Genomic DNA, 25,435 nt, shown 5'->3' with positions numbered 1-25,435 from the left:
GTTTTGTGTTTTTATTTGTTTATGCCTTGGGTCTTTGAATTTATAATGGCTCAATTCTTAGTTATATTGCTGCTTACAGACCATTCTCTTGCCCTTCTTTCCAAAACATCCAGCTTTGATGTCATTATTATGCCATTAACTACCAGTACTTATTGCAGTTTGCTCCCACCACTCTTCCCCCGTGTCCCGTAAGAGTTCCTTTCCTATGTTCCTTAAAGGTCTCAGCCCCACGCTTACCGTCACTATGTCCACTGCTACTCCTATTACTTTTCTTGTGGACTTCAATATCCAAATAGATGACTCTTTTAGCACCTAGAACTTATCCCCTTCTGTCATCTACTCTACCACAGCCACTCACTCCTAAGGTCTTCACCAAGACATTTTCATTACCAATTCTACATCCCCTCCAAAATCTGAACTTGAAATATCCCACTTCCTGGCCACCACTTCATAGCTTTGCAGTTTATTCCCTCTATTTTCCTAACCCCAGCAATGGTTACAGCCCACTGGGAAATTCAAACAATTAATTTGTAGTACCATTTTTTTCCTTATTTCTCATGCAACTCATGTCCTCACACTCCCCCCTCCCAAAAAAGATGAGCTCTGCCTTCCCAGCCCACAGCCCCAGCTGAGGTTTCAACAGACAGCCAGCACAACTTGTCAGTTGAGCAAGACATCTTGGAAATCGATTAACTAGCCCCGGTTGAGAAGATCCATATGAAGCTGCACAGATCAGAGATGAGTCACTCTTGCTGAGCCCCACCCAAATTTCAGATTCCTGAGCAAAGTAAATGGTAAATAATTGTTGTTATTTTAAGCCACTAAGTTTTGGACTACCTGTCATTTAATAATACATAATTAGAACAAGTGGCTACTGGAACAAAATCTTGAGATTGTAATTGCCATCATTTCTTATAAATTCTGTGATCCTTGGAGTGCAATTAACCTCTTTGAGCATAAGTTCCATCATCTGTAAAGATAATTGTTTTTCATACTTCTTAAGGTTATTCTGAGGGTTAAATGAGAATGCATTTAAAGCCCTTAGAATAGTTACTTAGGTCAAAATAATTTCTCACTACTTCCTGGCTATTATTATTATATTATATATTAAGATATTTTCTATTAAGGTACAGAATATTTTATTTCCACTCTTTTCTCTGAAGCCTCTATTTACTTCTCTATTCCATTTTCAGATTATATATTAAGTGATTTACTACATTATACACAATATATGTTTATATCACATTAATATTTTATTTAGTTTTGTTTTAATATTTCATATCATTTTGTTTCTAATTTGGCTATTTTTTCTCATTTTGGTGGATTGTTCTCATTCTAGCCTTTCCATCTTACTGTTATATTCTTAACAGCTCAAATTTGATTTTCAAATGCTGCAGTGTAGTAATAATGCATTAACTTAATAATTCATGGAAGATAAATTATTATAAATCATATCATACTAAATATTTAATATAAAAATGTGCAGTTGCCTTTATTGCTAGTAAATCAAAGTTAAGAAGTTACTGTGTATGTAAATTAGCTATTAAATGCTTAAATACAAAGTATACTACTATAATTGATTTTTACAAATTCCTATGTATAAATTAGAGTGACTTTAAATGAATGATTCCACTATGCTTCAAGTTAGCATGAAAATGACTGAATATCAGGCATCATGGTAGAGAAGAAGGGAAAGCAAGGACCTAAATGACTCTTGAGATGGATTATCAAAATTTTAAGTAATAGAAAATCCAGACTCATTAGCACTAACAGCAGAATTGAACTCACTGCAGAAAATTCTAAACTGACAAAAATCATCTCTAAAAATCAAATTGTACAATGTAACATTTTTTACACAATGCGAGTATGTAGAGTAATTTTTTTAAAGTATTTACCGGTGGTATTTCTACTAAAGCCAAGGGCATTGCATTCATTATCTCATTTAATTCTTTTAATGGTTCTTCTACAAGTTCTATCTACAGATAAAGAACAGAACAGAGGAGAATACAGGTTGAGAGAGATTAAGTGGCCTGCCCAACATAAAAGAGCTAGCAAAAAGCCAAGCAAGAATTTTGCTTAAGAATCACTTCACTCCAAAGTATGCCCTCTTTCCACCATACTACAAATTTTATTGGCCAATGACATAATGTTCTCCATTAAATAATGACCTGAAATTTTGAAAATGGAGGGTAATCAAAGAACTACCTCTATCAGCAAAGCAGGATCTGTTCCCAGAGCCAAGTTGAAAAAGGACCTGAAATACTCCCTTATACTTTATATGACATAGAAATATTTTACACTTTGTTCAATTATAAAAATTTTATCAATAACTGTAGTCAATAAGCACAAGTACAAATGAAAGCAATTTGGTGGAACAGTATCTTTGATATATGTATTTATATCAGAAATTTTACATTTTTCTAACACTAATAATTGAATCAATGCAATGATAACTTTTCCTCACAAATGATATCATCAAAATCTAGACCTTGGTCAAATACAACAAAACATCTGACTGCTTGTAAACTAATTTGTAGGATAAACTAGGAATATCATAGAAAGAGAGTCTGAACATATTTTGGAGCAAACATAAATATTCAGGTATTTTAGAAAGAGGCAAAAGAATTTTCCTCAGCAAAGCAGTTATAAGGCTGAAATGTTAATTCTAAACACAGAAGTTGTGGAAAGGTTTTTTTTGTCCTTTTTTTTTCAGACAAACTAAAACCTGAGTTTGAGACCACTTGTCACCAAAAAAAAAAATTAAAACTATGCCAGTAAACTACAAAATTGCATAACTACATTCTGGCATTCTGGGGACAGTCACTGATGTTTTGTGTGTGTGTGACATTTAAGGGTAGAAAACTATGATGTATTTAGCCCCTGATATCTTGGTATCTTAGACATATGGAACTGTAAAAACCACCTTAGGAGGAAAATATTGTAAGAAAAATGGAGCTGACCAATGTCAGTATGCTATGTAGGAGTCAACTCACGAAAATGCTGGTATGCAAAATGAATTTAACACTATTTTATTTCAAGCACAGCAAGACTATTTGAAATGCCTTTCATATTATAGGCATATAATAGGAGTTATAATTCATATAATATATACTATATATATTATTTTAACAATAATTATAGTCATATAATATGAAGAGCAGCAAGACTATTGAATATGTCTTTCATATTGTAAATCTATAAAAAGCTAATTTTTGTTATTTTATGAATTCAGATTACATATTCACTTTATCTGCACTAGAGTTTTAAAATATGTTTTCCCTTAATTTAGCAGGCAATCAGAGAAGAAATGTTAACTTGTTTTTTTTTTCTTACTATAGTTAAATACATAAACACATAAAACATTCTCAGATTTCCTATAGTGAGCGGATATTAGTGCCTCTGAATTCTCCTCAGGGTACAGATCCTGTTTTAAGTTTGTGCTCCCATGAAGAGAAGGGAGAGATTTCTATGACTGACCATTAACATTAGCTCCATAATCCTTTTGTTTATAGTGTTCCAAATAAATGATCCTTAAAAGAGAGCAAAAAGGCATTCAGGATATATATGAGTATTGCAATGTAAGAATCACATTCGTTAGATCCATCACGCTTTATTTAAACAAGTTCTGCCTATTCAAACAGTTAAATAAATTAACTACAGGAAGAGAGGAAGCCCTTCTTTAGATGAGGAGAGGGCATAAAAGAATTTTGTTCAGCCAGGTTCAGGAACCTAAATACCTGGCACCTATTTTCTTGTTCCCACAGAATTACAGCAACACTATTCATCACTCCTTTTTGTTTCCCCATTATCAAGTTCTAATTTGTGATATGCTTTGTGTACTTTCTTCTGCCATTCCTAAGCACCTGTCTTTTCAAGTCATCATTATTTCATATTTAGGCTGCAAATAAGATCTCCTAGTTAATCTGCCAGGCTCTCTGCTCTCCTGACTCGATTTCATATCACACCCTCCTGCCAGTAGAATCTCTGATCAATGAATAAAAATAAATCACATATATTTTTAGCCTAGAATTCCAATGATCCCTTTTTAGTTCTCTAATTCATTTCAAATTCCTCAGCATGGAATTAATTCAAAGTTCTTCCCCAAATGGCTCAAACATATCATCTCTCACTGCTCCAATACTTAGTCTTTTACGTGGTAGTTGTTTCTTTGTTCTCACTTACCAGGGATTAGATTATTCTTTCCTCTAAATCTTCATTCTTCCTGTTTTCTCTTGCCATCACTACCATCATAATATAAAATATCTTCTACCATCTTCTCAGCTAAAATTATTAAATTACTCTCTGGTGCTTGAAAGTATTATTTGACACCTTGATGTGATTACTAATATATTGGCAAGCATTCTTCTATAGTTATTTCATGCAATTAGGTAATTTATGTCCAAGGATTTAATGACTGATTTTTGAGTTTATCAAATGACACGTAAATGGATTTCTTAGTATGAAGTGAAATGCCACACAGATGGAGGGTTAGTAAGAATTATGTGCATGTAAATTGTGTAAGTCCTTTATTGTGTGATATACAGGGTAAGAAGACACAAGCCATTAATTGCAGACATATACCACTGCAATTGAATTTCTTCTAATGTTATCATATAATCCCCTGCAATAAGGGCTAGTTTAAAAGATTGGCGAGAAAATCACAAAGTACCATTCATCTCTTTTTGTTAATTACTCACTGTGTGCCAGACATTATAAGCTAGGTAATTGTGATAACACATCATGCTGTGTTCCCTGATTTCATTATATTCACATACTAAGCACCAAATCTATGGACTGTTAGTGAGTATTGTAAGAAACGACCCCTTGACTAAAAATATTTTTTATCATTAGGGATCTTACAGATGATTATTTATGTGTAAAACATAAGCCACATGTATGTGTGTGTATACATATATATGCACAGTATGAGAAAAATTAATATTTTTCAGGATAGATAGTAGCAGTAAATATTCCTCCATTCTATTGAGTTATTTATTTAATCTAAATAAATGTATTTATTAATGAAGACCTAAAAAGCTGAGAATCCAGCCCTATATTATGGATAAATTTTCAACACTGTCATCAATAAACAGTGAAAATATGTATGCTAGAATTTACATATTTAAAGTTTATAAAAGAAAACATATCCTCAAATGCAATTTAGGAAATGATTTAATAATGTTTGTAATTTTATATTGCATTCTATGCCATATTATTAGTGAAAATAATATTTTTCCAAAAATTTTGGAACAATTTGGCAAATTTATGAAGAACTTTTTTCTTTCCTAAGTTTTGATTCTAAACCTTGTGTAACCTTACTAAAAAGATAAATATAATTTCTACAGAAGTCATTAGGACTTGGTATTTTGATGTAATTTTAAAATAGAGGCAAGTAATGTATTGACACAATTCCTAGTCACAACTCTAACGTTATTATTCCTCTAAAGTAAAACATGCAGTTTTTATGGAGTATTTTATAGAACGAATGAACTTGGCAAGATCAGGCAAAGTAAGTATATGATGGACATAGCACTTTCAAAGAAGTTTAGCTGGGAAAATAAGAGAAAAATAAAAATACACAAATAAAATTCCAAGAGAGCAGTTGAAGCTATGTGGAGTTGAGATATTTAAAAAGTCTTTATTAAACCTCTGTCACATGTTAGGCATTGTTCATTATATTCTACATGTCTGGAAAGCTCTCCTCTTCTCTTTCTATGGATTTTAATCATATCCATCCTTTAATAGCTCAATTTTTACCTCTCCCTTGAAACTATTTCCTTAGCATTGGTACACATTTTTTTCATTTGTACGAAGTTTACTTGCTGTGCAATCAATGTCTGTACCAATATCCACCACACCTGTCTCACCACTATGTTGCCACGACTTACCACAGTGCCCGACATGAGACAGGGAAAACTGTATTTTCATGCTTAGTTTTGATGAAGAGTGGGCAGTTGTATAGAAGTGTGGTTGGACAAAAGGGGCTATGATTTAATGGTAACAAATTGGAGGAAATTCAGCAAGACCTGTTTGTTCAAATTCCTGTTGGCATCTCTGTGATTTTATTCTTTTTCTCCAGTGTAGGGCAGGACACCTGTTATACGTGAGGGTCTTATGACCTATTTTAAGGAAAAGTAGGTCAGAGAATTCTTTTATGGCCAGTTCTCCCATGGAAAGGTGGGAAAAGGTCAGAGAGTTACCTTCCCGCTTTTGCTGTTTTCTCAATTTCCAGGGTGCAGTATTTTGGGGTAGTGTGCCCTGCACCCCCTCAATTGGATCAACACCTCATTATAAAAAAGGAAGAGAGGAAATATCTTTCTGTTTGTGCAAGGATCAGGGAAAGGCCATGTGAGGACATAACCAGCAAGAACCTTACCAAGAACCCAATCCTAATCTTGGACTCGACACTTCCAGAACCATGAGAAATAATGTTATGTAAGCCATCCAGTCTATTATATTTCATTTAGGAGTAGCCTAAACTGATTAAGAGAACATTCAATATTGAAATATGTATTTTTCAGTTTTTTGACAAAAAATGGATTTAAAGCATATATGAATATTTAAACAAGATATTTTTTTTCAGAATCTTCTGTTTAGTTTTATCAGTTCATTTTTTAAACTTTATGTAAATGTTAACAAGCTGTTCCTTTATCTTGTAGGACTTGCTTCCTTCACTCATTATTTTGGTGACATGTTCCTCCATGTTCTTGCCTATTGCTATAGTTCACTCATTTTCAATGCAACCTAATATTCCATAGTATACATAATACAGTTTATAGTTTATTGCTGTTAAAAGCAATGCTGCTATGAGTATTCTTCACAAACGTTACTGTGCAGTTTTTCTTGGGTATCTAACTATAAGTGGAATTGATAACTTTTAGGTTAAGAAAACTGCATGGATTAAACAAGTTAGCTGTCACTTTGGGAATTAGAGACTTATGTTGTTCTAGGCTTGGCAGAGTAGATGACAAAAAGAGGGAAAGTAGACCTTACTGGGGCATATAAGTATAGAGTCCTGACTGAGTGTTTCAAGCAGTGCATAGGGAGTGTGTGTGTGACTTAGTGATTATGTTCTGCTCTGAGTTAGAGAAATATATAAAAAAAATGAAAAAAAAAACTTATGTTGGAGAAACAAACAATGGACCACATTAAATAAGCTCTGTCACATAACAAGTTGAAGGACAGGCCATGCAAGGCGGGTGTGCCACTTCTGCAGTGTCATCAGAACCCAGCCTCTATCTGCCATAAAGTGTGACTGCTACTGTCACTCTCAGGAAGACTTCCCCACCGCAGCCATCACATCCACACTTCAGGAAAGAACAAGAGGAAGGACAAAGGGCAGAAAAAAAGCACATGATGCTGAAATGGCCTCTTGTTTCTAGAATCTCCACCCAGTAACTTTTGCTTTCACCTCAGTCAGCACTACTAAACTACTTGGCTGCCCCATTTTTCCAGAATATATAAATAATGTATTTTATTAAGCTGGGAATATTGCCACACCAAATCTTTTGGGGTCTGTAGCAGAAAAGGAATGGATATTGATAGGTGATCAGTACTGTGCCACAGGATGGAAGAAGGATGTAAAAAAATAGATACCAGCTGTCTTATAATAAAGTTGATTCTGTATTTAGTCAGAAATGTAAAACATCAGGAGCAAAAATAAACTTTGTATTCTAGTACAGATTTGCTTTTTAAAAATAAAAGAGATGCCTAGAGAAGACAAATGGCTTTCTTCAGTATATAGAATTATTAGCTATTGATCTCTTGGTCTAACATTTCTTAACTCTTAGTAGTTTTATTTTTGTTTTCCCATGTATGATTGTCCCTTCTCTACCTAAGGACTACACACACACGCAGGGTCCCAACAGGTTACACAGTGGAAAGGAGCCTTAAAAAGGGAACAATCTACCAAGTTGTGAGTGGGACGTTGGGAACCACAAGGGTAACAGGGTCCAAAAGATAGTAACAACAGAACTGTTGCCTGCACTAAAACCCAGAAAAGGAAGTCACGTAGATAGAGTTGTATTGACAGAAGTACCTTTGATAGAAAACACAGCCAGCTCGCTCTCACGGTGGGAGCCCACGATACTATGATACTGATGGTATTCTCCTTCTTCCCTCTGATCTTCTGTCAGGGTTCCCGTTGACTGAATCCAACTTGAAATCAGAGGGCAAGGGAGTTCATTGAAAGTTTTGTTCCTGAAAGTGTTCAGGAAGATACCTGGCAAAAGCTAAGTTCTCCATCTTTAGTGTTGTCAAAAAAAAAAAAAAAAAAAAAAAGAAAAAAAGACAGAAACACGTATGTAAAAGGAATCCAAAGACATCACTATAAATCTCATAGTATTCTGCCGTGAAGATGAGTCACTCCAAAGTAATTGTGCAACTTATACTCGGGCAATAATTCTGGGTTAGTTTGTGCCAATGACATATAGAATCATTATATACGTACATCTCCAAATTAAAATAAAATATTCCTACAGAGAAGCATTTGAACTTTCTATAGGCAAACTGGCTTGTAGATTTATGTCTTCTGCTCAGAAACAATTCCCAGATGGCTGATATCTTTAAGCATAGTATTTGCTTCCGTTTTCACGGTTTTATTTCCTTTCCTTTTCCACATCTGTGTTAATCTTAGGACACAGCTGTTGACAGTCATATTGATATATCACCATCAGATTCTTGTGGAAAATGTGCTATTATTTTCCTCATGGATTTGCAGCCTAAAAACATGACCTTTTCCCTACCATAATGTCATTTAGAAAATATCAGATTGCTTGGTCTTAAAAGCTGCATGTAAATCAATATTAAATAAATTAGAACCTATTAGCCCAAATGCACTCTGTGATAGGTGATTGTTTGCACTCATTAAGTTGATAGGGAGGAGAGAAATAGAAGCACATATAATGGGGGGAAACACATATTTATTCTTTATGTTTGCATATATTGTTCAATAAATGTAGCTTAATAAATATATTTTCTCACCTTTGCTTGCATTTCAACAGAGTACATTATAATCACTTTTTCTTTTATCACTCTAAATATGGCAAGACAAGGTTAAAAGATAAATTGGGAAAATGCATTTGTATCTATTCATAAAATGTTGACTTTTTCCCTAAGATATAATTCACACAAAACTGCTACTTTACTATTTTGAGGTACTCATTTTTCAAGTTCAAACTTGTGCAGTCACAATTCTGTATGCCACTCTAATGAGAGATGTTCCTTGCCCAACTCCAACCTTGTCAACCTTACTTTGTAAAAACATATACCTCAGTATATTTAGAATTTCTAGTTTCTTCTATCTTATTTGTCCAGTGGTCTAAGTGAGATTTTGAAATCTGTCTGACAGTTGTTCCGCTAGCTTTTGGTTTCTTTTCTGTGAGGTGTTTGGAGGATTGAAATTTTCCACTATGAAGTCATACACCTTGAGCATGACCATGATTTTTTTTCTTCTACATTAATGAGATCCTGGGTAGCTCTTATTTAAGGAAGCTGCTTTTGTCTGCTCGACGAAATTAAATTGATCATAGCTGACTATGGATAATCTATTGTTTTACTTATTTATATTTTTGAGTACATTCAAAGGGTCTGAAAAATTCTTAGTTTTGTGTTGGGGGTCACAATTAAGCATATTAAACTCTATTGTTTCACCTGCTGGAGACAATGACCTTGTATTTATTTTAGAAATGAAACTGGATATAACACGATCACTTTCTCTGCAATAGCCACCACAAAACAGTGTGTAAAGGTCAAATACTACAGGATCTAATAAACACAAACTATAGATTCCACGTTTAACTCTCACCTTGACCTAACTTATTACCAAATACTGATAAAAAGTGACTTCCCTGACAATGTCTGGGGTTTTGGTTTTATCAGATACTAAAATATCATGAAAATATTATATTAACATTGTTTGCAGAAAAGTAAATTTACTAGTGGTCATTTGTTTAATTGGAAGCATACCTACAACTAATTAATACCTCAGACCATCCATCAAAAACAGACAACCCACTCATTTAATGGCTACACACTATGTGCCTGACACTGCACTAAGAGAAAACCACATCTGAATGTTCTCATTACGACTGACTTTTAGCCTTACACAATGTCAAACTAGTTCAGGGTCATTGGCAAAACAGATTCAAACCTTAGTGTATTTAAATGTATTCTCTGTTATTTTGTTTATACATGCAGAATGATTCTAGGAAGCTCAGAAAATTCTAAGATTAAGCAACAAGATTTTAAAGACAGAAAAGTTTTAAAATATTTGCATTGCTTTTGTGCTTTTTTTAATTTGCTGGGAGTAATGGGGACTAGTAAGGGAAAGAATGGGATTTAGTGTCCCATACTCACCAAACATTGTAGTTTATTCTTATATGGGGAAATCTATGGCACTTTTATTTTCTACCGTAAAAAGAAAATTGGAGCATACTGAGAACAATCTTATCTGATTAATGATGTTTTGGTAAGCAAAATATGATTTTGTTTTGCTTTTGTTTCTAATATGTGCAGGACTCATCTGAAGCTAAATAACAATAGCATGTAAGTAATGCTGCCTATTTATGTATGTGCCGCCATCCACTTCTTGTCAGATCTGTAAGCCCTGTTTTCACCAGACTAGTCACATTTCTACCTTTGAGTAATAGACCACGCTTTCTACTTTTGATATAAATGCTAAATTTATTACCTTTATCTAAGGGAATCAAAAGCAACTTCTATTAGGCAGCTTGTCAGTTTATGTATATTGTGTATATGACCCATTTTTGCTTCCTGAAGAAAATATGTAAAGAATAGTATTTGCATTATTATAGTGGTGTTTCAAAATTTAACTCTCAGCACTTTGTATTCAGAAAAACATAAACATATTATTGTGGAAGGACATTCGCCTTCCTCCTGTGAGCAAATCAAGTGAGAGAAATAAATGAAAGTATGTCTGAAAATTAGCCAGTTTTTCTGATTCCTTGATAAGGCATTCACGAGAAAAAGAAGACTTAATAAATTTGAAATATTTTGCATTTTTTAAATTTTTATACCAGTATTTAAGTAAATGCTGAGTTGTTTATGATATCTGCAATACAGGTAACAATTGAGAGAACAATTGATCAGACTGCTAAGGACATCTGTTTAATTTCATTAAATTTAAAGTTCATGTTTCAATTGCAGTTGGAAATACCCTGAATCTTATGAGAGATACTAGTTTACTTTGTGGTTCAGATGAAGGCATTTGCCTTTCAACTTCCAAAATAATTCAAGGTACTATGGCAATATTAGAGAACAGAATAATACTTGCATACTGTTATTAAGTCAGTTAAACATTTTTGCTAGATTCCACTAATAGTACAGCTAACAAACAGTGGAGAGATTACATAACCAGGAGCAAATCGAATGTCCTCACATTGGCATATATAATTGCTATCCTTAGGTAACCACATCATTGTCTATGTGTGATGCTGACTAATAATAATAACAGTAATACTATTATTTATACTTTGATGTAACCAAGTGGTTTACAAAGAATGTCAATACATTTACCTCTTGTGGATAAAGTCTTGTGTATCAACAGTGTTGATGTCAGGTAAATTTATAGAAATAACTAAAATTAAAAGATTTTATTCCTAACTTCTTTTGATATTCTGCCCCCTTCATGGATCTCACCTTCATGGAGAATAATCAATACTCTGGGATATTTTGCTCTCTTATGAGTTAACTATTTTCTACCCAGTTTCTGTAAACCCTTCTATTCCACAAATGGAACCATATCAATCTGATTTTTTATCCTTTGGCTACATTGTAGGTTGACTCCCCATTAATCTAGCCTGTGGCCTCACCATAATAGAATAGAGGACAAAAAGAAACTTTTGAACTATTCTCTATTTTAAGCACACAGTGCATTTCCAATGATAGACAAAGGCAAGCCAAGAACACCCCAAATCAATGTTAATCTCCCTGCATACCATCTTCTGTACTCAACATACATTTACTGCAACCCTTTCAATTGGAAAATCCTTCCTCTGTCATTTGCTTTCAATTTTGTGGCATTCTATCCCTGTCATTGACTAAAGAATTTGTCTTGGGATGATCCTCATGCTTTCTCCATCCTGTGTTAACCTGTGCTCACTTATTTCCAGCCTCTTGGGAGTCAACCCCAAACCCTGTTGGGTCAACCATGAACCCTCCAGGCCATGGCAGAAGGATATTTGGATATTGACTTAAAGGCAATGTACAAGCATCCAAACAGTGGCCTGTCAGAGACATTGTCATTGACTCGACTTTATAACCTAAAATAGATTCAATAGAGGTCATTTCAAGATGATTAGAGGGAGATATAGCAGACATTTTTGTGTAGGCTATTCTCTGATTCTTTGTCTTTGATTAGAGAACTGGGCACTCTCCTCTAAAACCTCATGTGCAGTTTGATTGAAGTTGTCTCCTGAGGCTTGCTGCTGTATCAGGCTTCACTGTCCATAAAACCCTGAGGCACACAGTGCTACCAGGGGCAGTAGGTTGGTTTTACGTAAAGTAGACCACTATATTACACTTCTAGGCCAACATGGGGTAGGCACACACGTATATGCACACCTGAATACACACAGATGATTGTGTTAAACTTTGTCACTAATACCTAAAGAAGAAAGACCACTGGCTCATTGAAGCAAATAAATCATTTTTGAACTAGCTGGGGAAAATCTGAAATGAGTCATAGAAGTGATGCGCAAGAGAAATCATTAAGCTTTGAATGTTTACTTCTTTTCCTGAACAGTCCCTGTTGACTAAGCAATGTGTGCTGTTAATTATTAAGGCTTTCACTAGCTTTGCCAGTAAGCCATAGTGCCATTTCCTTCTACATCAGAGGAAGTTAAGGCAAGACACATTTATGACTTGTCTGGATGTGTTCCTTAGCTTAGTATGGCAATTTGTGGCAAACTTGGAACTCTGCCTGATTAAAATCTTATAGTTCTTCTATAGGAATTTCACTAAACAGTGTATTCCCTTCAAAAAACATCAATAATTATGTCTCATACCCAAAGTAGTCAGAATTGTGGGAAGTATTGGCATTAAGTAATATTATAATTGGAAGCAAATAAGAATTCTACTGACTGATTTAAGAATACTAAATTTCTGGTCTATTTATTGTCTTTTCCATTTCTTCTCTATTTCTGAAAACTGAAATCTCATAAATGGATTATAATATTAGTTGGGTTGCATTTGCCTTTCTGTTAGTTTTTATCAAGCAGACGTGCACTAAAAAGTACCTTTTTTCCTAAATGCAAAATAACCTTAGTTTTCTTCTCTGTGCCATAAGAAAATAGCTAGAATATCCTCATTAGCATGATTTCAAATGGAATATGCTAAAGTTTAGTAGGAACCTGCTTCATTTTATTTTCTTTGGATAGTAATGCCATCATTGAATATGGAACATTTCTTCATATATTTTTGTTCTAATTTTAGACAATTGAAAGGAGCTCATCAAAAATAGGAATTAGACCTGAATCATCATTTTTTCTAGTCTTGTAAGCTGGTAGAATAAAAAGCCAAAAGTTAAAAAGGAAAGAGAGAAAATAAAACATTATTTCAAATACCCTTCTTTCTCTGCCTGTTTGCTACAGACTTCCAAATAAGTCTACGTCTGAATTCAGAAATAGATCTGAGAGAAGATAATCTGGGCCTTAAAAAGAAATTTCTCTCTCTCCCTTTCTTGCTCTCTGTCTCTTTCTCTTACACACACCCCCACACACTTATACCCCCCACACACACACACTTAAATGAAATGTGAGTGGAGATTTATCAGAGACAAGTGAGATTCTAGGGATTTAACCTTTTTAAGTACTAGTAAAATGATATTTAGCTTGATTCTGTTGATCTAAGAAGTTGTGTTTTGCCTCTCTTAAGTACTGTTTGGTATTTGAATTTTCTGTAAAGTTGACTGTAAGATCATGGAGTCCACATATTATAAAACTTACATTTGTATAAGGCTTATATGGATTTAGAAGTCAAAATAGAATATTCTCTCAGAGGGATAACTGACACAGAAGCCTTATATACTAAGAATACACTGAATGTGCATCATAGGATAAGAGTCTTAAGTTGGGAATTAGCCTTCCAAAAATAACTGTAAGTGTTCAATACCTTCTGCCTTTTTACACAGACTTACACAGCAGAGGATTTCCGAGGCTTATCATGTTAGATTGCATAATCAATACACCAAGTTCTAGCATTACTTGTAATTGAAGCCTTTATTTGTTTGTATGCAATTTAAGGTCATGCCTTTAGAATTGAGGAACATGTATTGTTGCTGATTTGTGTATTTATAATTTAACTGTAAATAAGAATATGACTTTTAAAAGTATTTTTCTAAAATAATGCAATAATCTTAACTGACATCATTCATGTTCTAAACTTATGATTGAAATAACTTTAGCATAGAGTAATGGTTCACTCTACAATTTGATTAGATACTGATCTCAGAAGGGTGTACTTGCATGAAATCGATAACTCTATGGCAATATTTGGCAATATAGATCATAGTGGGTGTCCTCATCATTTTACCCAGGTATATTATAATAATAATTTGACTTACACTATCGCTTTTATAATGGAGATGGTTTAACCTGACCATGGTTGATTTTTCCTCCTAAATACCCAAATGTGAGCAGAGTACAAGACAGTACTTATTAAGGTGTAGCTTAAAATGTTTAATATCTGCCACCAGCAGGACAGAGATCCAGTGTACAGACATTGCTACTTACCATGAAGCCATAGACTAGTTAATGAAACTCTGAACTTTATCTTTATTAGTAAAAGAAGACAATAATGACTGTTCTATCTACACAAGTTTTTTGTGAAAATTACCAGATCTACTAAGGTTTTTATTGTCAGAGATCCATATGAACTATATTCATGTTTTGCTATCAGTAGTGGTATTATGGTCATTATTATGATTATATGAATATAACAGAAGCAATATTTGCAATCACATAGAGATATGATTTGTGGTTTTTGTTTGTTTGTTTGTTTTTTCATTCCTAAACAAACCAAATGAGACCTTGGCAAGTAACTTAATACTTTTCATGACTTTAAAATGTATTGTTCCTTGTATATTAGATTAAAATAAAGTTAGACAAGCTGAATATATTCATTTAAATATTTATTTATGTAATTATCTATTTTGATCTTGCAATCATGGAGATTCTGAAATTCAGTTTGCCTACAAAAAGAATACATTTTTGCTCAGATCCCTTACAATTTCAACTTTCTATGAATCTATGGATAAAGGTCAGTCTACTATTAAAAATGTTCAGGGAGTCAATATTTTATTTTATTTCACCATCCCTTCTTACATTTGGTAGTGAGACCCCCAGCCCTGTAGCAAATCGAGGTAGATAAAGAAAAAAAAGAGAGGTTTGCATGATATTGTCAAAATTACATGGATATGGTAAGTGTTAAGGTCAAATTTTACCATTGCTAAGGTAGAACTTGAGAATTTTTAATAGGTGAGAGCATGATTATTAGATAATGGAAAAGCTCTTTTTATCCTCAATATAAATAATCAATTCCTATGTAATCTCATTAGCACACACATTTCTTTCTCTATAAATTTTTCTGTATTTTACTTATGTCTACCTCTAAACATTAGAATTTAATGTAATTCTTCATGATTTATGTATTTGTAAAGAGGTTAGAACTGTATCTGTTAGCAGAAAGTACTATACACATAATTTTAAATTAAAATGCACACACATACACACACTAGTAACAAATTTAGCCCCTCATTTACTGAAATATTCCAGATAGAAAACAGAGAGCTTATTATTAGCCCTTTTATATATGGTCTCTTTATATGCCAGGCTTTCATATAAAGTCTCTTGTTTAATTCTCACAAAAAATTCAAAATTCTTTCCACATTGCACCATCTGTCATATAAATTGAAATATATACAAATTATTTGGGAAGAAACTCTAATGCTTTACTCTTTTATATGGTAAGACATTTGTATATACCAAAAATACTTATTTAATAAATTTTATGATCTAACAATTGACATACACACTCAAGGTCTATACCTCTAATGAAAGATATTCTTAACTCTTATGCTTCTTTTATATATCAGGCAGCTACTTTGTTCATTAAGGGCATAAATTTGAGCCTAGCACAAAAAATTACTGTTCCTTGTTTTCACTTTAATTTCACTCTGGTTTTAGTAGTTTTTTTTTAACACGCTAATGTGCTCAAACTTCAAAATAGTAGCATTAAACAATTCAAGAATGCCATCAAAAGAGATGATCTACTAATTTGAGAATTATCAGTTTAAAAGTGCTTGAGCTGCTTGAATAAAACCCATAAAAGTAATTTAAATTTGCACATGCACATTTAATAGTACGTAGGAAATATGGCATTTTATAGTCACGTGTCACTTAATGATGGTAATACTTTCTGAGAAATGTGTCTTTAGGCAATTTCATCATTGTGTGAACATCATAGATTATACTTAAATCTAGATGGAATAAGCTACTACACACCTAGGCTAGATGGTATGGCCTGTTGTTCCTAGGCGAAAAATCTGTACAGCATGTTACTATACTGAATACCATAGGCAATTGTAACACAGTGGTAAAAGTTTGTGTATCTAAAGATATCTAAACATAGAAAAGGTATAGTAAAACTTAGTATACAAGGTAAAAATTGGTACACCTGCATAGGGCATGTACCATGCACGAAGCTTGCAGGACTAGAAGTTGGTCTGGATGAGTGAGTGAGTGAGTGACGAGTGACTGTGAAGGCCTAGTACATTACTGTGCACGCTGTAGGCTTTATAAACACTACATTTAGACTACACTAAATTTATTAAAAATGTTTTCTTACTTCACTAATAAATTAATCTTAGTATACTTTAACCTTTTTATTTTATAAACTTTATACTTCTTTTAACTTTTTGTCTCTTTTGTAATAACAGCTTAAAACACACATACAAATGTATAAAAATATTTTCTTTTTTATATCCTTATTCTATGGCCTTTTTTTCTATTACTTTTTTTAACTTTTTAAAATTTTCTTTTCAAAACTAAGAAATAAACCCACACATTAGCTTAGGCCTATGCAGGGTCAGGATCATCAATATCACTGTCTACCACCTCCACATCTTTTCCCACTGGAAGGTCTTCAGGGGCAATAACACACTTGGAGCTGTCATCTCTTATGATAAAAATGCCTTCTTCTGGAATACCTCCTGAAGGACCTGCCTGAGGCTCTTTTGTAATTAACTTTTTTTTAATAAGTGGAAGGAATATGCTCTAAAATAATAAAAGTATAATATATTATATACATAAACCAGTAACATAGTCATTCATTATCAAGTATTATGCACTGTATATAGTTGTACGTGCTATATATACTCTTATACAACTTGCAGTACAGTGGGTTCATTTACACCAGCATCACCACTAACTCATGAGTAATGCATTGTGCAATGACATTATAATGGCTATGATGTCACTAGGTGATAGGAATTTTTCAGCTCCATTGTAATCTTATGGGACCACCAATATATCTGCTGTCCGTCATTGGCTGAAATCTCATTATGTGGCACATGACTATACTTATTTCAGTTTGGCTAGGTGTTGAGTGAAAGCACAGAGTATCAATTAATGTTTCAGATTGAACTTGTGTCCCTGTGCCTCCTGTACTTTCCACATTCTAGAGGATTGAGCCTCAGGCAAGGATTTCTTCCCAGAGGACTGTTCCTATTAGATAACAGGACAGGTTGCTTCATACCAGGCTTTGTGGATAGGTGGAGAGAAGAACCCAATGAGAATTCCTGGATAACAGGAAACTATAAAAGTTAAGTATAATTGTACGGTCAAGCTATCTTGATTGACCTCAAACTCTCCAGGGAATTTTCCCTCAGAGGTTTTCCCTAGAGAAAACCTTAGATAATTTTCCTCTAAATTTGTTTTGCTCTGTGAGAGGAAACATATACTTTAAAGAATTTCTATGCTATGATTGTGTTCTTAAAATGCTTTAAAATCCTATATTATAATTATTATGACTTTTGTTCATATAAATGGTTATAAAAGAAATGGCTATGATCTTTGGAATGGAGAAAGTTTACACTGGGGATCAGACAGACCTGCGATAGTATTCCAGCTGTGGCATCTACACATATGTGACCTTGAGTAGGTTTCTTAATTTTTCTAAGCTTTGCATTCCCTACCTGTGATAACAGTATCAATCAGGTTCCAAGAATATTAGGTGGAGCAATGAAATGATGTTATAATAGTACCTTGCAAAGAGTAAGTACTCAGTATATGCTAATCTCTTCCATTGTGCCTTTATATGTATATACATGCATACATATAAAAATCTATATAAAATATAAAATCTATTTAATAACATTTATATATAAACAAGTATAAAATATATTTGTTTATACTTATTTCTACAAAGAGGTGCCCCATAAAAATATTTTGATTTGCCTGAAAAACTCATTATAATTGAAAAAAATCCCACCTGAAATATTGAAATATTCTCTGATTTATGACTTGTTTTATAAATGGTACTAATGAACTCTTAGTATAAAAAAGTCAGGTTAATGGACAAGTCAAATTTAAAAATAATATATTGATTTGTTTAATTTTTGTTTTAAAATAATGTGCCAACATTAACAAAATATGAGAAAAAAAATCCATGATCTCAAGCATCAGTAAATTTTAATTTACAAATCTACTTAATGCAAATTTTGTATTTCATCATCATTTTTGAAGAAGGAAAACATACACTTAGAACTTGAGGGATTAATTGACCAGGGAACAAGTTGAAAACAAGCTCTCAAAATGACCAGATATCACTATTTATGGCAACAGCAATTTAGTTATGAAATAACTCTGTATTTTACTGTTAAAATTGTTTAAATCCTATAATGAAAAAGGCTGATGTCAGAGTTACAAATTTTTTTTGTATGGATCATAGCATTAAATATATGGAAGATAAGTAAGTTTCACTGACTGAAATATATATATGTATATATATATTTGTGTATCTGATTTTTTTAAAAGTCCTATTGCTAAATATCACGACATTTAAATTATTTTGGCATATATTACTAAAAAGAATGCAAAATAAATTTAAGAAGTGAGAAATCTTCTATCTTATGAATTGAAGGGAAATAATCTACTACTTCATAATACATTAAAATATATAGTGCTAATGTTACGTAACAAGTTCAGTGGGTCATGAAATCAAACAAAGTATAGTGTTTGGCAGGCTTTCTTTCTTTCTACCTGCTTATTTTGGAGTTTATGTTTGCTTTTGTGGTCCTATACCATGGGAGAAATGCTGCATCATATATATACACATATGTGTTAACTGACTGTTTATGTTATCAGTAAGGCTTTCAGTCAACAGTAGACCATTAATAGTTAAGTTTCTGGGGAGTTAAAAGTTATGCATGTATCTTCAACTGTGCAGGGCCGGGGGTGGTGCCTTTAGTCCCTGCATGGTTCCAGGGTCAACTGGATTCAGAAAGTAAAAGCACGGAGTATTCAAATGAGCACAATCTATTTGAAACTGGCAACCTGCTATGCTATACTTCTTATGACTTCATGCAAATTATCCTCTGTTATATTCCTTGCCTTAAGAACTCCTTAATGCAACTTTATATCTGATTGGCATCTCTGTAATTAATATAAACAAAATGTTTTTCCAATGATTGCAGAAGTAAATTGGACACACTGATAAAAATTTGGTAGCCTAGCTCTATAGAGCTCATCCTCTACCTGGCTTTCTAGTTCTGCCATTTTTTTACCCCCCTGATTCTTTAATATTCTAGCAGTTGTGTGTACTTCTGAGTTTGAGTCCTGTATTTCAGATGTTGTCAAGACTGTGCCTACTTAACATGTTCATATTTGTATTTGTTTGCAAATGATAAAGAAGAATTAATTTAGGTCTTCAATAACGGGAAACTTTGGCCCCTGAAATTAACCAAATTTCTGTTCATGTGAAAGCTGATGGATTGGAGAGCTTGCTTTTGTTCCCACAGCAGGCTATTAAGTGGCTTAGTTTGAATTTGAATGTCATATTCCAGCAGGTCTGGGACACTGGGGAACAATAATTCCTTTATATATTTTTTGCATATAGCCTCCACTCTAACCCCCCAAATTCAGTAACAAAACAGACAAAGTGTCAAAACAAATGCCTAGAATGTATTTTAAGTTAAACCTAGAGAAAGCTCAAAATGTACTATTTCTATACGAAAGTTCTCAGATGGAGTAAGCAAGTTTAATTATCTATGTTCCCATTAATTTGGTTCAATATTTTTCCTCAAAAAATAATTATTCTCAATGATGCCTCAGTGAAGTGTTTAATTAAGTGAACACTTCAAATAATAAAAAATTAATTTATAAGGAGCAATTTGTTGGTAAATTATTACCTAAAGTGAAAACAAGATAAACTTCAATTAAAACACAGTTCACATTTCATACATTTTTATGAAAGATGGCTGACTAGAGGCAGCTGGCATGCATCTCTTCTTCAGAGAGCAATCAGGGATATCCATCAAATACCCATATTTTGAATAGCTTGTCAGAGAAAGAATGCTTGAATATAGCAGATAGGTGAAGGGGAGACACTAAGCATGAAGGTAGAGGCTGGATTGCCTCTGTGGGCCCCCTGAGAGCCTTGAGCAGCCCCCAGACCCAGACCCAGAGAAGGGGTAAGCAGGAGACCTTTAGAGCTCTGCACTCTCACCTTAGAACTTTGCAATTTTGGCTGCAGGGGAACTCCTTGACCTCCACAGGCCTACAGAGTGGCATGGGCAGCTGCTGGGAGGTCATGCAGAGACACTGCTTCAGCTCACGTGGAGCTCCACGGGCTTCCAAATCCTGGGCACCTGCGACCAGAGCCAGTCAGGGATCCCTTCCCTGCAGTGCTCTAAGCTCTGCCGTGAGGTTGCTGTTGCCCCACTGTGGGACCAGGGAGAAAGACAGGAACCTGGGCCTGCTCTTGTGTCCCAAGTTCAAGTTTTGCCACCACAGCTGTGGGCCACTGCAGGACTGAGGGATGTTCAGATCAGAAGCTCCACACTTGCCTGCTTTCCCTGGAGCTGCCTGGCAGGCTGCTCTGACAGAGAGAGGGGCATACCTCTTGGTGGCTGGACCATAGTAGAATGGCATTGGCCTGCCTAAGGGTTCTGGTGGACAGCTCAGGACCAGCCTGCCTCTCGCTGTTACAATTAGCACTTGAATTCAGAGGCCCTGAGGACAGGTCCTCGGGCCTGATCCCATACTCCCAGGACTGGATCACATCTTTTGGTATATAGAGCAGAGATTTGGGAACTCATCTTGAACGGGGAGAACTGAGAGGAGAGTATGATGTGGATCCATGCTGCAGCACACACGTGGGGCACCCCCTCCCCACAGGAATGACTGGGGTAGCTGCACTTTCTGTCCTAGGTGGGAAGGCTCACAAAATGTGGCATTTCATCACCTGAGTGTGGTTGAAATTTGACTGGCCTGGATCCTTTGGCCTGCTGCCAGCAGCCGGGTGCTGGAGGGAGATCCGTCGGGTAAGAGGAGTGGGAGCAGAGCAAACTCCACTCCCACCCACTGGACTGTGAATTCTGGACTGCCCCCTCACACACAGCAAGCAGGTTCTTTGGCGTGGTGGGGGCACCTCCACCTGTTTACAGAGGTTTCCCCCAGCTGCCTGGGAGCCCACCCACAACATTTGTTGAGATTGCACTTGCTTCTGCCATTGAGGAGCCTAGACAGGGATTTGCCAGACCTGGCTCTGCCTAGTTTCAGCCCCCGATCTGCCTCAGGGATAGCAGAACTCAAGAAGGAGTCCCCTGGAAGTTCCAGGGCCCTGTCCATTGATTGGGACGTCAGAGTGCTTCTGATTGACTAGAGCCAAGCATAGATCCCACAAAAACTTTCTTCTACAAGTACCTCCTACTGGCAGGGAGGTCAATTTATACAGCCCATATCATCATTTGCTGATTAAATTGCATAGGGCTTGGATGACTCTTACCCTCAAGCTCCACCTACAGGCAAATAGACTAAACTGGACATCCCAATATAATTTATAGAAGTGCACAGGCCTGGGGAAACAGAGAAGATTCCAGGAACCTCCATATTCCCTTCTTGACAGGAGGAAGGGAACCTGCCGACACACATAGTATACCATCATTACAGCCTGAAAATAACTAGCATTTAAGAAAAACAGCACACTAAGGCTATCCATAACCAAGGAATTCATTCAGAGTCTTGCCCTGTGAAAGTACACAAAAGCAAAGCCAAAGGTCCTTACCCAACATAGGCTACAGTCGTATCCTTAAGAGGAGGGGAGGAAGTCCCATCTAAACAAAAGAAAACTTAAAAACAAGTAGTGAAATCTTCTCTGATGAGAAGGAATCAGTGAAAGAACTCCAGCAGAATGAAAAAGCAGACCATAGAGACCTGCCCCAAAGCATCACATCAACTATCTAGCAATGGATCCCAACCAAAACAAAAAAACTGAAATGATAGATTAAGAATTCAAAATATGGATTGTAAGGAAGCCCAATGAGATCCAAGAGAAAATGGAAAACCAACTCAAAGAAACAAGAAAACATAATTCAGGACATGAATTCAAAATTCACTAAATGGATATATATATATCTCCATTATATGTGTGTACATACTATATATAATAACTATATATAATATATTCTGTGTATATATATATATATATATATATATATATATATATATATAAAACCTCTGGAACTAAAATTTTCATTTAGGGAAACACAAAACACAGTGGAAAGTTTTAAACATACACTAAACCAAGCAGAAGAAAAGATTTCAGAGCTGGAAGACAGTCTTTTGAATTAACCCAGTCAGTCTAAAATAAAGAAGAAGGAATCAAAAGAAATGAATGAACTCTTTCAAAAGGGGTTATATAAAATACCCAAATATAAGAATCGGAGGTATCCCTGAAGAGAAGAAGAAAAGGCAAAGCTTGGAAAAACTGTTTGAGGGAATACTTGAGGGAAAGTTGCCTGGTCTTGCTAGAGATTTTGACATATAGATAATAAGAAGTTCAATAAACTCCTGGGAGATTCATTGCAAAAAAGATATAACCAAGGCACATAGTCATGAGACTGGTCAAAGTCAACATGAAGGAGAGACTGCTATGAGCAATGAGATGAAAACATCAAGTAACTTACAAATATAAATAAACAAACAAACCTGATGAGACTAATAGCAGACTTCTCAGCAGAAACCCTACATGCCAGAAGGGTTTCAGGTCCAAACTTTATTATCCTAAAGAGAATAAATTTCATGCAGGAATTTTATGTACTGAAAAACTAAGTTTCATAAATGAAGGAGAAATAAATCTTTCTCAGACAAGCTAGCATTAAGACAATCATCTTTAACAGTACTTTTTTCCTGCATTTTGGACTAGTGGCCCCACATTTTCGTTTTGCACTGGTTATCATAAATTATGTAAGTCTTGAGTTAGAGGACTAAGATACAAATTTATCAAAAGAAACTCTTCAAATTTTAATAAAATATAGATAAAATATTACTATATTTTGGCCCATATGCCACATTATCTATCTGCTGTAGTTCTCAGCTTGTGAATATGCTACTATTTGACCAGATTGCCTAGAAACTTTAAAATGAACTTATCAGTATTCATTCTTGGCACTGTTATGTGATATACTATTGTCCCCAAAAGAGTTTTAATTTTAAAAACAGCAAACTTAAAACTAACTAGGAGTTGCAGGTATTTCTATTTCATCATGGTAGGCAAGATTTGAAATATATCATTTTATTAGAGATTAGTAAGAAGTACATTTGTAAATGCTTCATTAAAAGCACTTTTTCCTGTGCTTGCTGTACGATAATGCTTCTGTATACAGGTTGTATTCACTTTTCATTCTGCTACTCTAATGGCTCAGTCAATTATCTTTTTCTCTGATATTCCAGAATGATTCTTGGGGAAAGCAGTATTCATACGCACTCTTCAAAGCTATGAGTCACATGCTGTGCATTGGGTATGGAGCCCAAGCCCCCGTCAGCATGTCTGACCTCTGGATTACCATGCTGAGCATGATTGTCGGGGCCACCTGCTATGCCATGTTTGTCGGCCACGCCACAGCTTTGATCCAGTCTTTGGATTCTTCAAGGCGGCAATATCAAGAGAAGGTAATTTGTTCTATCTCTAACATCTTCAACCAGCTAGTTAGTAAATTGAATTAACTGTGTTCAAGCAAACCAAACTCTCTTCCTCTATCAATAATACAATGAGATAAAATGCTTAAAGCAAAAAAAGCACAATCTCCTCTGATATTTTGAGGTTTCTTAAAGATGATCCTCATAGCTTTTATTTGTTTTTCATTTCTCTCTTGAATGATAAATTAAAAAAATAAATGTGACTTCATACCCACAGACAACATAGTTATGTTTTCAAATGTTTACTGCTGGTATAAGTCGTTATCATGGCTCATTTTCTATCATATTTCAACAATTAAAATAATATAAACACTTCTTTAGTTTATGTCAGGAAACTGTTAGCTGATTAAGTGGGTACAGGCAGCCATTGCTTATGACCTTCTGTGCCTCTCCTCATGCTTTCATCATAATTTATATTACAATCTGTATGTTTAGCTGAACATATGTTGCCCTTATATCTAGATAAGTTATCACACCCTCCAGTCTTAAAACTTCATATTAACAGCTGCTAATGTGTATTTTTATGCTCAATGTGCTAATTAAAATGATTGCTGCTCTAAACTGTTCTCAAAAAGAATGAGAAAAAGTATATGTGATGATTTATTCTTTGGACTTTTTTTTTCATATGCTGAATTACTTTGTTTGGGGCTAAACATAGGGTAATTGGACAGTACTGATACTCGTGACCACGCATCAGTAACTTTCTGACAGATAAGTAAGAATGCTTCATAACTGAAGGAATGATGTATAACGTGGGGGCTGTGTTGATCATGACAGTCTGCAGCATGCACCTTGCCAAAGAGCATTTCTGAAAGTAACGGTTAAAATGGTTCTAGAATACTTCTGGTGAGTGATAACAGCTTAGACTCACAATTATTTTCAAACAGTCAAAGTTTGTTTGAGTTGTTGCTTTATTTACAGAAATTTTTAAATGCTATGATCACACGATAGAAGAAAGGAAACCTAGATACTTTCTTTCCCTTGAATGTAATTACACTGCCAACAACTATTACAGTGAGCAAGTTGGTATTTTATTACTGAAGTAATGAAAATATAAACCACCAGAGTTTCTTTGAGGTTCATTTTTAAATAAAGCCTCCAATTAAATTCGAAAGAACAAAGCATATAAAGGAGAAGAGACTGGTGAGTTTAACTGAAAATTATATACTCAAAGGAATGGGGGCTAATTTTATGGAGATTCATGATAAAACTACATGATG

At 34.6% G+C, this 25,435-nt stretch overlaps 1 protein-coding gene across 1 annotated transcript in view; it reads left to right on the top strand.

Moving 5' to 3' along the window:
- The window catches only part of HCN1 (hyperpolarization activated cyclic nucleotide gated potassium channel 1), a 334,529-nt gene that overhangs the window by 210,970 nt on the left and 98,124 nt on the right, over positions 1–25,435 (top strand). The window contains exon 4 of the mRNA XM_045566041.1: positions 23,970–24,188. Within this exon, the coding sequence (XP_045421997.1) occupies positions 23,970–24,188 (219 nt within the window). The remainder of the gene's footprint in view (positions 1–23,969; positions 24,189–25,435) is intronic.

Source organism: Lemur catta, chromosome 12, assembly GCF_020740605.2.
Source record: "Lemur catta isolate mLemCat1 chromosome 12, mLemCat1.pri, whole genome shotgun sequence".
Taxonomy (NCBI): Eukaryota; Metazoa; Chordata; class Mammalia; order Primates; family Lemuridae; genus Lemur; species Lemur catta.
Note: the sequence above shows the minus strand (reverse complement) of the source record. Positions and strands in the feature narration are given on the sequence as shown.